An 18,199-nucleotide genomic window follows, 5' to 3' on the forward strand; every position below is an offset into this window, starting at 1 on the left:
AGAGGAAGGAAAAAATGAAGGAGAGGAAGAGCATGTGCGGAGAGGCTCGGCTGTGATTACAAACGCTGGACCACTAAGTTCATGAATGACAAAAAAAAAGTGGCAGGAGACGTTTGCAGCAAAGTAACGACTTCCAGCTCCCGCTGTGTCTCTCTCTCTCTCTCTTGTTCTGTGTATTTTCCTCGACGTCTATTGTTTGTTTACCCTACTGGGATGTATTTATTTTCTTCTGTTTTCTATGAAGCCAGTGTTGGTGCAACACATCCGACATTTGAAAAGTTGCTATTTCTGTTCATGTAAAAATGCCTCATTATTTAGTGTCTTGTCAATACATATTTATGAGGAGCTCTCCTATTTTTTTCCCCCATCCTCCACATCCATCAATCCAAATGAATGCAAATTCCACCCGATATTGCCTCATTTGCATAATACAGTGACACACGAAAGAAAAGGTCTAAATTTGTGATACTTAATTTTGTAAAGTTTACTTTCTGTAATAGCACTAAAGTGGAGAAACTAGCTACCTGCGGTGCCTTTTCTTAGTAGCATAATGGATTTGGAGGCGGCGTAATCGTCCTCTACGAAGTTAACTCAAAGGAAAAGATCGCCTCTTAATGAGACGCTTCGAAACAAATAACTTTCTGTACGTATCCTCGATGTATCGCTCCGCCTGTGATCGCCTGACAGTTGACATGATACTCAGGTGGTGCTCACATACGGAGCATCCATCCATCCATCCCCAGGCTTCGTCCACTGTTCGCTGTCCAATGCATTTTGCTCACGCTGTTGTCTCCGTGGCTGCTTGCGCGGTGTCCGTTCCGCTCACATCTAGCCGGCGTAAAGTGGCCGTCGTGCCCCGTGGTAAAATATGACTTCCCGCAAAGGTATGATTTCTACAGCAAAATGAAAACACGCCGTCGACCCAGATAATATTGCGTGGTGGACGCACGAAAAGATGCTCCGAATAATGCGCGTTTTACACGCGGTGAGGCGGAAGTCAAGACATCAGCCTCCCCTCCCAACTTACTGTAATTGAGGAGATGGGCGAAGCGTCGTGGTCAAGGTCGGGTCGGCAGAGGGGGAAGAAAGGCTGTTTTGTGCGAGGGGCTGAATGGGGTTGGTGCTTTGCATTCCTATCGTGCGTTCCGCGGAGGATGGGAGTCATCCAACCAAATGAGATTCTGCAACATGCGTCCTCCCCGAGCGAGCGCTGACTTTCAGCCCTGGTCTAAAAGGATTACGGCGGCGAGCAAATATGGGAGAACCAAAAAGTTAAAAAAGCGCTGGGAAAAAAAAATAAATAAAAATGAGTCAAGATTAAAAGTAAGCGCGGAGCTTCGTCAAACCACTCTGTCTTTAGAGAGTGGGGATTGATGTGCCACTCGTCCTTTTAGCTTGTAAAAGCACTAATAGCGAAAGAAGAATGGATTATCTGAGTGTGGTATACACTTAGAGAGCCAGGGGCCGCGGCCTGAGAGCCCATCTCCTGAAGACACCATTAAGGCATCAACCTTCGAGCGGCACACTTAATCATGACTGCGAGCGCTTGTTGTCCCCCCCCCCCCCCACCCTCCCCGAGTACATGCAGCTGGGTGCTTCTCCTCATTGTCGGCTCACTAGCCAGTTGTCACATAGGATTGCACAACGTAGATCTTATCTGATTGCAATTACTGTTTGTTAATTGCTAGATAAAGTGCGAGTGATGAATGGGGCCCTAAAGGGAATGAATAGCTTTTGAGCTGAACACATGGCTCGCCACGGAGAACAAGCATCTGCAACTGCATCCTCAGGTGGAGGCCACATTTTCACAATGTGGAGGGTCTGAATGGGGGGGAAAAAAAGAAAGACAGAAATGATGAGAAACACAAAAGAGAAGGCTTTTGTCACTGCAAGTGACATCATGGCAACCGGAGAACACAGCATGGCACAAAACCACTTTTGTTAGCGGTAGAAAAAGTGAATTGGAAATAACACAATGACAGGTTATTATAAACAAGGGAGCAGCTCTTGACACACAGTAAAAGATAGAATGATGAAACTGCACTTGAATTACAACATCTCGTCTTCTCCGGTTATTTGGTAAACTCAATCTCTCCCCGGTTGCTTTATTCTTCTTTTCTTTTTCTTTTTTTTTTCTCTTCCTCCTCGCTTCTTACAACAGCTTTATTGAGTTGTGAAGTGCTAACAAATGAAATTGCAATCTTTCCTGAAACAGGAAACTCTTAACAGGAAGAAATTAAGAGAAGCGATCGAGAGGAGAATGAGGCTCTGGCAGAGCCTTCTCGGGGAGCTGGTTGGCTGCTAATCTTGCTAATCTTGCTGTATTGGCCAATGATTTTTTTCCCCCCCTTCCCTGCAGGAGGAGAATCGTACTCTGGCTCTCATTAGCAGGCGAGCTGCATACAGGCCTCGGAGGGCCCGGGCTGTCACTGGGGGAAGAGAATGTTTGTTTATTTCATTATTTCTTACTTTACCAAAGGGCACATATCCACTGAAAATGGTTAATGGCCTGTGGTTGAGGAGTGTTTGTGCTGCACTATCATATCTCATAAAGTATTTACAGCCTCTGATAGGTCCCAGTGGTTCTAGGCCTGGTGGGTAGACTCCTCAACATAGTCCCTAGCAAGTGAGCAATGTTCTTTGTATGTGAACAAGCAGCCCAGCGTGCGCGCACACACACACACACACACACACACACACACACACACACACATCCCTGCAAGCCTCCAGTAATGGGCAGGAAAGACAAAAAACGACTGATGAACACAGACATAATATGCTTCACAGTGCTGCATGACTCAGAGGTTGCGGGAACCTGGGGGAAAGGACTGGGGCGTCTTATGGCAGCGGAGTGGAAAGGTGCAGGGATTTGTGTGTTTGTTTGTCGACGGGGTGGGGGTGGGGGGGGGGGATTTTTGTTCGTGCTTCCTCATTACCAGCTGCTCACCTTGGCAGAGAGGCAAGGAGTTTGCAATATGGCACAGGCATGGCTGTACCCGCGCCATGGCAACCCCTGCGGTCCCCCGTGGCAACCCGGAGCACGCATTGGCAGGGTTTATTGATTAGGCGATAAGTTCCCGCTTGTGCCCCGGGAATGAGGAGGTGGTGGTGGGGGGCGACTTCAATTACGCTCCTCGGCTTTGCGAGCGGCAAAGGAAAAGGGTGTGACGAGGTCTTGCGGCGACGAGGCCCGGCGAACATCTGTCTGACAACGTTGCAGCGGCGAAGTGTTCGTGTCTGAGCGAGATGCGGCAGCGTGGCCACAAACACCCGCAATTATCTCCACGCTATCACCTGCCTACTACTGTTGCAGACCCCTGCTGGATTTGTCAGGGCGAGATTAATTAATCTTGAGTCGTCAACAGTCAAGACTTCTCCGCAATGAAATATTTAGTTGGCCAAAAGAGGGGAAGCAGCCCCACCTGCTGAAACAGTATCCGATGATAAAAGCCATTTGTGAGCTGATGTCCAAGTGTGCAAAGACTTTAAAGCCTTTTTTTAAAAATATTATTTTACAAATTTGAATCCAAAACGCTTCTTTAATCATTCAGATTTTAAAATAATTCAACTATTTTTTTTTTTTCAAATCTCAGATGTGATTGTCTATTTATTCTTTTGTTTACACTGTAAAAAATCCTTTTAATTATTTTATATTTGGAATTATTTAGTGTAAAATGGTATTTGTAATGATATTCTCACTGGAGTAAAGATAAAAAAAAATGATTTCAAATAGTAGAAACAACCTGGTTTTAGAGGTTGCTGTATTCTTTCTATTCAGGTCGATTTTATCCTCACTTGGCAAAAATAGTCTCTAAAAGAAATGCACAGTAAAAGTATGACATGCCGTGTTACTGAGTGTAAAATGACCAGACTGACCCTTAAAAAAAATATCCCTGAGTTCATACTCAGCGTAGTTACCACCATAATGTCCTCAGTAGCAGCTACAGCCCTGCAGCCAACGCCCTGTAATTAAAATAAAACGTACCGGAGGTCATGAACGCGACACAAAAGAAAATATGTCAGACGTTCATGGGAGAGACACGCACTCTACTAACTAACATTTCACCTTTAAGTCTCAGCAGCTCTCACTGCAAATCTCAAGTTTACACATCAACACACATTTGATAGGCTATTTTTGTGCACAGTCTGAGGCTACCATCTGGCTGCATAGAAGGGAGCCAGTTCTCAACAGGCCAGGACACAAGGCCTTAAAGGCTAACTGGCTAATTGCCCTAAGCAGCCCATTTCCAATGCCATCTTTTTGGCCTAACTCGAGTGAAGCACAAATGGTGGCCAGATCGAGTCTGCGCGAACATTTGCTGCACTTGAGGCTGATTAATTTCACAAACAAAGACGGCGCGCTTCTAAGTTCTCACGCGCAGATGACTGATGAGTGCCACTTCACTTACCAGCCCACTTCAAACTGGAAGATGAAGCACGTAGGAATAGAAATAAATATCTTTCACCGTGAAAAAAAAAAAAAAAGAGGAAACCGTTGGAAATATTATGATATCGTTTCATAGAGGAAGATAAGTGAGTAAGGTTTTGAAAAATATAGCATGATAGTGAGAGAATGGTTTAGGTAAATGTCATTTAGTTTGATTCGCGGGTGATTCACTGAGAAGAATTCCTCCTCTAAGCCATGTTTTGTCTGTAATTGAGTCCTTGAAGCCTTTTTTTTTTCCGAAATGTGAGAACATTTCTACCTGTTTCCAATGCAAATTGACTTGCTTCAAGTATTCTGTGAAATCAAGTTTCATTAGTCTTGATGTGAGTGTGACTAAGTTTGGCTTCTTTTGTCTCTCAACATAGAGAGTAATTTTAGAACGCTGTTGCAAACTATGTGACACAATTTCTAGTTTCGGAACGGTTGCGCGCGTTTGCTTTCATGCACACAGGACACCTGCCGCCGTTCTAATATCTGTATGGTAGTTATTAACTTGTTATTCTGCTTGTTAGCTTATAGCATAGTGACCAGAATCAGGGGAGCAGCTAGCATGACTCAAAATCCAACTATCGGCCCATATGAGGGCCGTGACACACCACGGCCACGGCCAGCTCACTGTCGGCGAGGGTCCGTGGCCCTAGTTGTGGCGGTCTGTCCCGCATTGTTGGCACAAATTGTTCCCTTATGGGAGGCTTTTCGGGCAATTCACCATGTTCAATTGGCGGCGTAATGAGACGGCCAGAGAGATCACCCTGAGTGGCTGTTAAGCATGTAGAAAAGCATACAGATGGCGTTTCCACGACAACGTGATCATCAACAATGAATAAAGTGTAGGCCGACTGATCAGAATGATTCTAGGAGAGGTCAGCTACGTTCAACAGGTTAGCAGTTGGTCTTAGCTTCCTAGCCTCCCAGCTAAAAGTAGCTTGTCCTTTTTTTCTTGTTTAAACTCCTCGCTACTTGCTGGTATTAAGAGGTGTTTTCATTCACAAAGGTGCAGAATGTACGTTATTGACTGATTGTTGGCTGTAGTCTTTGCAGTTGTAGTCGTGGCACCAGCGGTGTGAGGTGACTTCACAGTAGGCCTTCCTTGCCAGTATTTCTTTAATGCTGGTTGGTTGTGTCTGTACATTAAAGCTCTGTAACCACTGTTTATGTCCTTGGTGTGATTCATACAACAACTATAAGAACTACAACTGCAAAATTATAGGTCTTCAACAGGGGATCCGTGACTTCTAGGGGGTCCGTGGTGGTACTGCAGAGGGGGAGTCACAAAATCTTTCGTTGATTAAACATTTTTATATATATTTTTTTTTAATTTCTTTAAATACACATTTACATGAATCCAAATGGAGGCAGAGGACGTTATCTTTCAGTCAGACCTCATACAGCGATACAGGAACTAGCCAAGACCTGTCAATCTAAGACTACTGTACACAGTAGGCCCCGCCCCCCATGGCTGCTGAGTCAAGGTTCCCCACAATTGGCCTAGATCCACTTCAGTCCTCAGGTGAAATCCCAGAAGTCCTCTGCAATATTAGATATTGATGATATACTGTATATGTATGTATGTTTATGTTTACGGCTGTTGGACGGGCACCCTGCTGTTGTATCTGTTTGACAAAAAGAGAATATTTGAACCTGTGTATTATCGTCGCTTAATATTGAATGCAAAATGATAATAATGTATATTTATAAGCACTAGGCCGAGTTTAATATTGTGGGTCCTTGTCCTGAAAAACATTGCGCTGCGCTAAACTAAACAAACTCTAAAGTCTAAATTTCATCTGGGAATAATAGATTCTTTTAAGAAAATAAGGTCTCTGTTGTAACAGAATGATATGATATGATATGATGGATATTTCTTTCTATTGTCCTCGTGTTTCAGGGAAAGACCAGACATCTCAGAGTTGGGGGATATAGCGTCATGCTCTCTGCCTTTTTTGTTTTACGATTTGGTACCATAGGAGGGCAAAGGAGAAAAGGCTCGCTATCGATGTGCCAGAGCATCTTGGTGACCATACTGAATGCACATGTGGCTTTCTTTTCTCCCACCGTGACAGTTTAATTGCATTTTCGATATAAATTGATCAGGGGGCCATTGTGAATGCACGTTGGGCTGCCACATTGATTTCCGGGAGAGTTTTTTTTTTATTATTTTTTTTTTTTCCCGTGGCTCTTAATTTGAGTAGAAGGGCAGCAGTAAATTTTCCTCACCAGCAAGGTGGGCAACTGGGAGGGATGGGGGTCAGTGCGGCAGGAGCTGGAGTTCGATACTCGGAGCTGCCTTGTAATATCCTTCAGGGGAGCAAGGAGTAACTCTTCACAACCTCAAGATCTCTCTGTTTCCATAGAAATGACAGTCGACACAGCATATGTCACACTGTCTATCTCACATCTCAGCCGAAAGGAGAGGACTCAACGGTTATTAACTGAATTGTCGTGCCGGCAGAGATAGGCAGCTTGATACACAATCATAGAAAAGGACATTGCAGCTATAACAGCGGGAGAAAGATAATAATGTTGAAGTGGATTGTTTTCAGCCGACTGTGTCTCTGTTTGTAAGCACGCACTGTAAAGCAGAACAGAAAACAAATACAATTCTGCAGAATATTCTCTTAGCTTGGTTAGACAGAGGAAATAATAACAATAATAGTGATAATAATAAAGAGTTGTTTTGACCAGAATTGGGTGAAAATGGGTGAATGAAACAGAGCCTCGACGTAGATCCTAACTCGAAGACGCTAAACTTCTGCAACGCCGGCTCGGTTAGACAGACAGTGAAAAGGAATGAAAACAGTCATTTTTACCAGCATCCGAGCAGACGAACAAAATAGTGTTAAAGATGTTAATCCACAAAGCTGTTCGCCGCACATGTGCCAGCCTCGTCCTGATAAAACAGCATGAATTAGTAAAGCTTCCGAGCACCTGGGATGAAAAGCTTTTTAATATATGATGAGAAGGGAGACTTTGCAACGTGCTCCCACGTGACCCAGCTGCGACGCGCAATATCCTCCCGCAGTCTGTCCACCGGCAGTGCCAAGAGCCCTTTTTGCAGACACAACAGAAAGTCAAGTAAGTTCGAGCTGGCAAAATCAGAGCTGGCTCAAAGCTGGCGCTAACGAGGTGTCGGTAACAGGGCTCGGAATTACCTCCCAGCGCCCACTTATTGGGGTAAACATTTAGGCGACACTGGCCTCGGTTTACGCGCGACGCGTTCGCCTCATGTCTGTAAACATGTGCCCCTCTTTTGCCCTTTACCTCCCCCCGCGATTATTACCATGTCCTTGGTTATTAAAAAGGGCAAGGGGAAATAGGCGGAGAAGCAGTGGGAGGGGGTGGAGAAAAAAAAAAAAAGACTGGACAAGCTTTTGATGAGTTCTCGGAGATAAATATGTTGGGGGGATTTGGCGGCGGAATTAAAATGTCAGAGCATGCTAAGCTGCTGTTCATGTTGGGGGAAAAAAATTAAACAGGAGATAGAGAGGGAGACAGCAAATAATAATGAGAAGCTCTACAGACGAGTGGACTCTTGTGGTCTTCTGGCATGTTGGTCATGTTGCTGATCCATCAGGGATTGGCAGGCGACGGACGTGCGCGCACTCATGCTGGTACTTCACAGACTCCGACCCACTGGCATTCTGTTTTACAGCACTGTGAAAATGCCACCGTGGCCCCGCGGTAAGAAGCGCGGCAGCCTGCATGTAACGACGTGAGCGGATGCGGCATTTTAAACGCTCGGGCTGCGCGCTTTCTTCTTGGCAGGATGCGAGTTTCACAGGGAAGAGGTGAAGCCACGCTTGTGCATTGTCAAAACGCAATGACAGTTTACTGAACAACACCAAACCCACTTATCAAAGCCGTCACTGTTTATTTGCCAGGGCCCTGATTGGTCAGATCACTGATATGTGCGCGGCGCATCAGAAATACTTACGCGGATTCTGCTTTGAAATTGGATTTTGTTGACATCCTCGGTGCAAAGTGTTCGTGGCTGGGATGTGTTTCTGCACTCCGCTTCCCGACATCACCTGTCAGTCAAAACGAGCAGGCAGCGCTGTGATGTTATTCTCCTCTCACCTTTTTTATTTTTTTTTTGTAGATGCCGCTTCTGTTCGCTGCCACCGCTTCTGCGGCTCCTAACAAGAAGACTTTTCCCTGGGAAAGGCTAGCTGACACTTCATAAGAGCAAATTAAGCAAATGTGAAAGCTTTCATAAACCAGAGTCTGAATCACTGTTGTGCTACAACAATTAGCACCAAAGTGGAAATTTATTAAAATGAAAATGCCACGAACTGTTGCTTGAAATGGATGTTGTGTTGTCGCACGGATGCGTTGATTATATATATAAATATATATATATATATATATTTTTTTTTTTTTTTTCTGCACCACAGCTCCACTCAGATTCGGACAGAGGAGACGGCAGCGTGCGGTACGTCCTCACCGGGGAAGGCGCGGGGACGCTGTTCAGGATCGACGAGAACTCAGGGGACATCCACGCCACCAAGAGGCTGGACAGGGAGGAGAAGGCCTACTACATCCTCCACGCCAAAGCCGTGGACCGCTTCACCAACGAGGCGCTGGAGGGCGAGTCCGAGTTCATCATCAAGATCCACGACATCAACGACAACGAGCCACGCTTCACCAAGGACCCCTACGTGGCCCGGGTCCCTGAGATGTCAGACATCGGTACGTCTCCGCCGTATATAATCACTGCATTTCCATGAACTCGTCATGCACCTGCAGAAAAAAAAATGGCACCGAGCCTGGAAAAACATATCAGTTGATCATAAACTAGTCGATTCAGTGTGTACACAGATGAGGGTTTGTACTTCTGTCTGCAGCGAGCTGAATTGAAAGGATTATGATTCAAATGGGACAAAGGCGTTATAAAATGCCTGGATCAATGGAGCTTTATCAATCACAATAATGATGCAGACTCAACAAAGAGGCCCCGGCTAATTAAATGAGAAAGACTAGGAGCTGTTATATGATCGGAGAACAAACAAGGTAAAGAGTCTCAGTGACAGAGGCAGTGGAGTGCTGGTGCAGATAATCTTTTAAATACAGCACTGGATCTTGTTAAAACAGTATTTAATTTAATTACAGGCGTTGTCAGCTACGTCATCACAGCAAATAACCATGGATCGGCAGTTCCTGAGACAGCACCATTCGCTGTTTCCACATACTCAGTCGTTCTCGTCATTCGGCAGCAAATTAAACTTTAATTCACCATGCACTTTGGCTCTCATGAATATATATACACAATATAAAAAGGCTCCTAATCAATACTTGCATGAAAACGTGGAGTGAGCCCTCTGTTGTGCTGCTGCTGCTGTGCTTCGGGGACTGAGGGACATTGGTCTTGCAGCCCAGACATGTGACAGAGTTGTCACTCGGTTCAGCAACCCCAAGAGAGAGGCCAGCACTTATCTAAGGGCAGCACGGGTGCCCATGGCAACAACCGAGGTGTGATGTCACTGCTTGGCAGAGCATGTGTTCATGACTGACTGCGTCGAGACACGGCCCCTTTAAATGTGACATACACGTTGAGTTTTATTACAGCCTCACAGCTCTGACATCCTTTCCCTCGGACTCTCGGTCAGGGACGTCTTCGGCACGGGTCTTCTTTTTGACAACTGAATGATTACGGTGGGAGTAATTTACTCCCCCTGCACGAAAAAAACTGCAATCATTCCTGACTTGTTTGTCAGAGAATTCTCCTCTCAAAAGCTTAAAGTCGGCGATGAGATGGCTGATGTGGATCAGTGATATTTTCTAAAAGCCGCCATGTCAGAAAAGCTTCTTTGAGTCTAATTCCCCAGTTAAAGGTATTAGTGATCAAGGTTCGGTGAACTTGCTCAAGAATCCTCCCGAACTGTCACTTACACCAAATCAGACAGCCGTGGTCTTTCTCTGTCTGCTTTACAGTCCCTCACTTTTTTTTTTTTTTTTTTTTTAATAACATCCTTCATCCATACAGATGACATCGACCTTAAAGGAGGGAAACTCTCCTCTCGCCCCACACACATCTCAGCTGACATCAAATTAGAGAAGTTTCATGAGGTCATTATCCTAGTGTATTGCACAATTCTATATTTATATCACTTTGCCATTAAATATTTCTACTCAATTAATTTTCTTCTGCATGTAATGAGGCAACACTTGGCCCCGCAAGGCGCCATTTGGGAGGTAGCACTTGGCTAACCGTTCTTCTTTGTTCTACTGAAATAGGGCTTCAGCCTCTCTGGAAGAGAAAATGGATCACAGTCGTTCTCCTGCTATCAGATATTTGGCTTCTCAGACACTCCAGATCTGTGGATACGCTAATAGGCTTCTTGGGGTTTGCAAAGAGCCAACTCCGGTGCCGTGTGCATGCTAAGAAAGATATACTTAGAAAAATACATTAGGCGCTATCGATCACCTGCGAAAATCAATCACGTATGAGGGTATAAGTGGCCGAGGGATAAAGATTGGTTTGGCTAACGCAAAGGGACAGAAATGATCAGTCACATTCTGCGTGAGCGTGATTAGAAGAGGATCCGACACCTCATCAGAAGGTGCATCAGTTTAACCAATTATCCAGCAGGCAATTTTCAGGAGTATTGAGGAGTTGATCTGAATCATCGTCATGAATCTTTTCCCCACCCAGGCACCTCGGTAATTCAGGTGACAGCCACAGACGCGGACGACGCCACGTACGGGAACAGCGCCAGGGTGGTGTACAGCATCCTGGAGGGCCAGCCGTACTTTTCCGTGGACCCGGAAACCGGTCAGTGTCAATTCACGCAAAAATAGTCTTAAGGCTATCGGTGTATTGATGTTAGTGGTGAGCTTTGTGTTTCTGTCCCATCCTTTCATGATTACATTCCAGCACATTGTTACTTTTAGATAATTAATCAAACAAGTCTATATAATTTCCATAATATGGTTCTTGAGAGCAATCAGCAATCCAGACATAATCATCACAAGTTATAGGTTCTACATTAAAAATCCCACTAAATTAAAAATACAGAGGTATAGGCAAAATATTAAAGTAAAAGTGCTTTGACTGATTTATGATTATGCACAACATCACTGAATTAGTAATACTGTATGTCAGTGGGCAGCGCTAGTGTGAAACTTGCTGTTTTACAAGCAGTTGATAACTTGGAGGGGTCATGATGTGGTTAAAGGGAGAAGAAAAATATAACAGCTCTGATGCACAAATCTGTTGTCAGTTTCTGAATTTCTTATCCAGTCTTTGATTTTTATTAAAGTACGAACAAACCATGTGAGAAGTTTAGTGTGCTATAGCTGTTGGCAACATCTGAAATGTGACCCAAACTACATGGTGCTTTTTGAAAAAAAGCCAAACGGTTTGGCAACTTAAAAGTTTCTACGAAAATGTTCATGTTTAAGAAACTAAAGCTGTCAAATGAAAAATAATTACTCAAGTAAAGCGCATCAAAACTAGTACTTATTTTTAGTTACTCTCCGTCATAGAACACATCCTGGAAAACTTTCAGACCTTTTTACTGGCTTAGGAATCCTTCAGAAAAGTTGGAGAAATGGTAAAATGAGTTGTCCTGGAAAATAAATTCTTTTATCTTTTGCTGAGAGCAAACTGTGAGATCTGTACACCAGCTGGCAGCTGAAACAACGTCCAGGGACCAGATGAAGTTAGAACAGCAGGGGACTGTGTACAGGCTGAAACACAGTGTGGGCTTTGAACGCACCCTGACTGTCTTCTAAAACTCTTATAAAAACGCTAATAAATGAAGTCAAACTTCAAAAAATATAAGTGTTCGTACCATTCCAATGCTAAACGTAGTGTCTAGCGACATCATAATTTAACGCTCGTCAACCTAGCTAGTTCTACCGTTAGCGTTTCAAACGTCAAAGAGTTAGCTAATAAGCTGGTGTTTTGCGGGCATGACGTCAGCTCGTTTTGTGCCCCGTTATATGCAAAGTGCTTTTTTTTTTCTTTTTTTTTTGTTACAAACAATCTAAAGTGTGTTCCCAGTCTTTAACAAATCTTACCGCAGCTTAACAACTGTAGGAAAACTGTGTAAAAATAAACAGGGTTTATAATGTAGCATTCCTGCTGTTAGCCTCCTGCTGCCTGCCTGCCTGTCACCGATGAGTAAAACGAGCGGTTTTTCCTACATTCTCAGTTCCTTGATCCTCTTATTGTTCTGGAGGGGTGCTAAAATGTCCCAGTAAAAGCCTTAACCCTGTTTCAGCTTTGTGAAAGTGTTATTTTATTCATGAAAGCAGAAAATATCCAGCAGTCCAGTTCTAGGTCAAAGACCTGTTCATAAATAAAATAAAACCTTCATAAATCTGAAAATTGTTTTCCTCTAATGCAATTTCATCTATGTTTAGTGGTCGGAATCGTCTTGTGCGCTTACACAATAGGAGATAAACACTTAGAGGAGTCTGCTTGTTTATGCAAGACATATAACAAGTATAAACAGTGTCTGGGTGGAGACAGGATTTCTTAAATAAAATAATTGTCCCACAATCCAGCATTTAACTCGGATATCTTAACACCATTTCAGAATAATAAGTGGATTAGAAAACCGCTATTGTCACTCCAGTATATTGTTAGAAATGTAATTTATGTGTTTGCACTTTCATTTTTAGAACTGAAGCTACTTATATTAGTAAAAATGGTGACAACAATTCAACAAGACAAAAAAAAGAGATCATGACTAATAAGTTCCTTTAAAACCACTAAGCAGTAAAAAGCAATGATATAAATTCACTCACTTGCCTTGAAAAGAGTTTCAGCGTTTGTTTAAAGTAATGACTCAGTTCAAATGTTTTTCCATTCTGGAGGCTGTGGTTTGTGCGGTGTTGTACCAACACATGTTACCATTATTCTGACAGTTTAGGCAGTGGGTTAGGCTAAATAACAGACAGACTTTTAGTGTTTAGTTCAATCCAGTTTCACAGCTCCACAAACTGCATCCTCCAGTTGAATTACCACCTTTCTGGTGCCATTTTCAACATAAACTAAACCTTAAAGCGACATTTAGTGCAGGACTGTTATATTACAATTTGATTATAGTGGGGTACCTAATGAATGTAGAGAGCTGATCAGCGAGCTATGTGCAAAGTACGCCTCAGGGTCGCCACTGATTTCCTGAATCGCTTCAATTCACAGTATCTAAATCCTTTAGAGATACTTCAGCTTCGAAACAAACAGTCGTGGAGGTTTGTGGTATTTCCACAAGTATTTTTGGAAGTGGCTTTGCTTTTGTTCGACCCCTCTGTGTTGTCGTACTTTTCAAATCCAAAACGCTGCTACTGCTTTCAGGAGTTCTTAGGTTTCGATCTCGGTCTCATGACACAAGTCACGTCTACGAGTCCGCAACCAGATTTCTAACGAAGGTATGCAGGAAGAGTATAAGTTAATATTAATGATGTTTTCAAAAAATCTGCCCATGGTTTTTTATGCATTGGTTTCAGATCTTAGATTGAGAGGTCTGCTGCGGCGCTTTGTTGACTAAAAGACTGAAAAACTTATTATGCCTCCATTTGCCTCCCTTTACCTAAATATGTTGGATTCATGTTTATGTGGTTTTAGAGAAATTTAAATTTGTGGGGGGAAATTTAAAAAAATATATAAAAAATGTCCATCCAAAAATCAACCAAGAATTTTGCGACCCCCTTGTAGCACCTCCGCGGACACCCCTAGGGGTTGCGAACCCCCTGTTGAAGACCTATGGTGTAAGGTGATAGATGAGGATCTAAATATCTACAGTTCTTAAAAGTTGTTTTAAAGCCAACTGCCTTGTGCAAGATCTAGATTTTTTTCTCCGATGTACCGCTTACAGAAAGTAAATTCCGTCATAGATACAATACATAGATATAATATTATAGCTCCTGAGTGACTGCACCCTCAGTAGCCTAGCTATGCACTGTGGCCATGAAGGACCCTTTTGAGTGGCAAAACTATTATCATTCTTCTTTAACTATACTATTGACACTGGACCTTCCACTTACGTGCAACAGGTTTGAAGGTGGCGATCGTGGGAAGCAGAACAAATCACTAACCAAACAGAAAGCGAGGGAAATCTGGTTCACCGGGAAACTAAATTAAAACAATTTATCACGTTGTAACTACTGGAAGGCAGTTTTCCTTTTCAGCGAACCAAAAATACCAACACGCCCTCCTCCTCTCGCAGGCTAACAGGCGGCAGAGGGATTTGTAGTAGGGAGAGTGGCAAATCACCAACCCCAGAATCTACCCGCTTGCTACTTTTAATCATTAATGTGCGCTTTGGAACACATCCCGCTCGTGTCTTTTTTGCTTAAACAAAAGAGAAACGACAAAAAAAAAAAAAAAAAAGCCATTTGCAGATTAGCGGAGGGATTAACAGTAATATGGTTTATCCCACATGTGGTATGTAAGCTGACATCCCCTCTTACACAAAGACATGCCTGGACATCGTATTATAAGCAGGATTTGTTTCTCCTCTCCGCCTCTTGTGTGTGTATTGTATTCATTAAGCAATAACAAAGGTAGACAGAGATACAGATGCGGTTTTCTTTTTTTTTTTTTTCCATGCTGCCGTGCTTCAGCTTCCTTCGCCTGCAACGCCGCCTAAACGTCCGCTGTTCTGTTCTTGGAGATAATTTGCACATTGTTAGGAGGGGGAAGAGAGGGAAGCCTCATTGTGCGCGCATTTCATTTTTCCCATGTTATGTAGGGGAGGAAGAAAAGAGCAAGTTGGAGGGCCTTTTGAACAGCGTAGGCCAGTCTGATCTGAGCGGGGCGCCTCGTCAGCCCCTCCGTCTTCCTCATTGTTTGATGTGCGACGAATCATCCGTTCGCCTCGGAAGTGGTGAAGTTCGTCAAAAGCAGTTTATTTAGGGTGAAATTTTTTTTTTTTCATCTTTACTCTTTCATTCCACTACGCCTATCGGTGTGTGCCTCGCTCCCTCAGCCTGCTTCTTCTTCTTCTCCTTCTTCGTCTCCTTCTTTTATGATGCTTCAAATTCAAACGTGTAATAGCAGACGGGATTTAAGGCCGACTCTGATGGGAGATGGAGGGCACCTTTTGAATGCGCTGCCAATTACAGCGCCGCTCGGTCTCTGTCCTGACTCCAAACTAGAGATCTGACGTGTCAGAGCGCGGAGGAAGTAAGCAAGCCCGCGCGGCTGCTGAAAGGCTGAACATTAACGGCCTTAATTCCAAAGGGGAGATAAACGACGCCGAACACATTTGCAGGGTACACTTAGAAAATTAAAGGAATACGCTGCAGTTTGGGTTGATTGGCCCTTTGCTCCACTCGCGAGTTAAATCATAAGAACACAGACACCGAAATGTGCTCCTGGGTGGCCGCTGAGCTCCATGCTGCTGCGCATACAGAGCAAGAGCACTGACCTTTCAGTAATAAAATGTTCTTAGTGGCTTAATTATCTGGCCTGTAGATGCATGAATCTAAAAAATGAAATATCATTTATTCAATGCAGCTGACGCAGACACTTATTTTTCCAAATGTTTCAGGTGGGGACAGTGGAGGCAGTTCGTTATTTTTACGACACACGGCGGGTTGAAGGTTGTGCATAAAGCTGCCACGCGAGAAGCGATCGCTGGAGTTGTTCATACTTAACATATCAAAGATTACAAAGGCTACGATCGCTCAATAAATTCTTTTCATTATCGTTACCAACTGATTAATGTCACAAAATCTGTAAATAATTATAACTGAGCGTCTCTAGATGGACTTTGAGACATTCTTTTGCTTAAAAAATAACTTAATGGCAGCTGATTTATGAATAAATTGGACTTATTCTGCAACTTCTGCCACTATTGAATAAGGTCAGTGACGTGTGGATCGATTCTGAAATGTCGATACTTCCGATACCAGGTCTTTAAAATCAATTCTCAAATCAGAATACCGATACTTTCGATACTTCAGTCATCCAAGGTGATGTAGGAACACAGTGGAAAAAAACTAAACTATTGAGCTGTGGCAACACAACAAACCTTGTGAAACACCTCAAGGTAAACCACAACACAGACATGAGGCATCTATGATGAGGACAGAAGAGGAGAGCAAAGGGTCAGATTTAAGAAGCAAGTTTTCGCTGTATAGTAGTTCATAGTTATCATTCTACTTATTTCTTTTTTTAGTGTTTGAATTGACATTGTCACATGTTTTGTATGATTGTGTCCCATGTTTTTTTCTGTTATATTAGTTCAACTATACAGTGAATGAGGCCACTTTTTTGTATTTTTGTATTCTTTATGAAGCTATGATTTGAAATACACTACTTTTTTTTTTTTTAACCAGACACATTAAGGTGTTTTTACACATAGTATCGCCATCGGATCGGTATCGCCGGCACCAGCCTGAATTTTACACAGTATCGGATCGTAAAGAAAATCTGTGGTATCAAACATTGTTAGTTAAGGTGTCCTGCTATTCTGCAGTCTTTGGTTTAGGTTCTCTAGTGAAATAGCTAATGTGCTGCAAGAATAAAGACTGGTCATTTGTATGTTTTTAAAGATTTTCATAGAAATATATCCCAATTACTGAAAAGAAGCTTCATTTTTTTTGACACCGCACAGCCAAAATTGAATTGTAAAAAGCTGCGAAAGTGAGAAGCGACCACATCTGAAGGGTGTACGAGGTCACCTCAGTTAGAGGCGGCGAACAGGAAAACGAGCGGCTGATTATACGGCAGCTCATTTCTCCAAAGAGCAAATAAACACGAACGGTGAAACTTTTTTTTTTTTTTCTTTTGGGCTGCGGATGGCGTTTTTACGATTTTCATTTTTCTGATTTCTGAGTTTATTGTTTTCCGGCCTTTCCATCATTTTTAAACGAAAACGGGACTGATTGTTAATGTGTAAAAATAACACATAATCAAGTAAAAAACATAATGACTCCTATAAATCTACTGATTGCCTGCACCCTGTCCAAATAAACCCAACCATATGGATGATATCCACTTTTTTTTTTCTCCCCTTTTTCTTTCCCCCTCAGGTCTGATCAAGACGGCCCTGTCTGGCATGGACAGAGAAGTCAAAGAGAACTACCAGGTCGTGATCCAGGCCAAAGACATGGCCGGGCAGATGGGCGGGCTCTCGGGGACCACCACGGTCAGCATCACCCTCTGCGACGTGAACGACAACCCGCCGCGCTTCACCAAGGGTGAGTGCGGACTCTCTGGACGACCGGTCCTCATGAAAAGCTCGTGAAAACCGGCTCGTCGGTGGTTTCCGGGGCGCCCATCTGGTGTCGGTTTCAGAATGAACCTGGATTATTGCGCTGATCTCCGGGTTTCGTGCGACTGAGGCGGGCCTCTTAAAGGCAGCGAATAATTAAATATAGAGCCATATGACAGAGCGAAAGGTCCCGCAAAGTGCATCTGATCAGGCCTGTAATCCCTATTAAATGAAGAGAGTACATTCACTTGGTTTTTATCTCCCCGGCTCTTCCTCTCTCTTTGTCTCTCTCCCACTATTAAGTCGTCCTTCTGAAGCCTTTTACTCCATAAAACCACAGTTCTCGATTCGTCCTTGGCGCGTGCATTTCCCCCCCCTTTCCGTTCCATCCATCAATCATCAATCATCGATGTTTCCTTTTTACTCCCGCCCTCTGCTCTCTTTCGGCCTCACGCATTTTCTCCCTTTCTCCAGTAACGCCCCCCCCCACCCGTGCGCCTTGGCCGGATTGACAGATTAGTCGTCGTGCCCCCCTCCCTCTTCCTCTGTAAAAGCAAACACCAACTGTACACAGTGTGACGTG

General features: G+C 43.5%; 1 protein-coding gene across 1 annotated transcript in view; it reads left to right on the plus strand.

Annotated features, from left to right (window-relative positions):
• Window positions 1-18,199, plus strand: part of LOC125024410 (cadherin-6-like) — a 61,213-nt gene that overhangs the window by 23,099 nt on the left and 19,915 nt on the right. The window contains exons 3-5 of the mRNA XM_047612153.1: window positions 8,842-9,136; window positions 11,100-11,219; window positions 17,435-17,602. Coding sequence (XP_047468109.1) covers window positions 8,842-9,136; window positions 11,100-11,219; window positions 17,435-17,602 — 583 coding nt within the window. The remainder of the gene's footprint in view (window positions 1-8,841; window positions 9,137-11,099; window positions 11,220-17,434; window positions 17,603-18,199) is intronic.

The sequence above is a fragment of the Mugil cephalus genome, chromosome 18 (genome assembly GCF_022458985.1).
Source record: "Mugil cephalus isolate CIBA_MC_2020 chromosome 18, CIBA_Mcephalus_1.1, whole genome shotgun sequence".
NCBI lineage: Eukaryota > Metazoa > Chordata > Actinopteri > Mugiliformes > Mugilidae > Mugil > Mugil cephalus.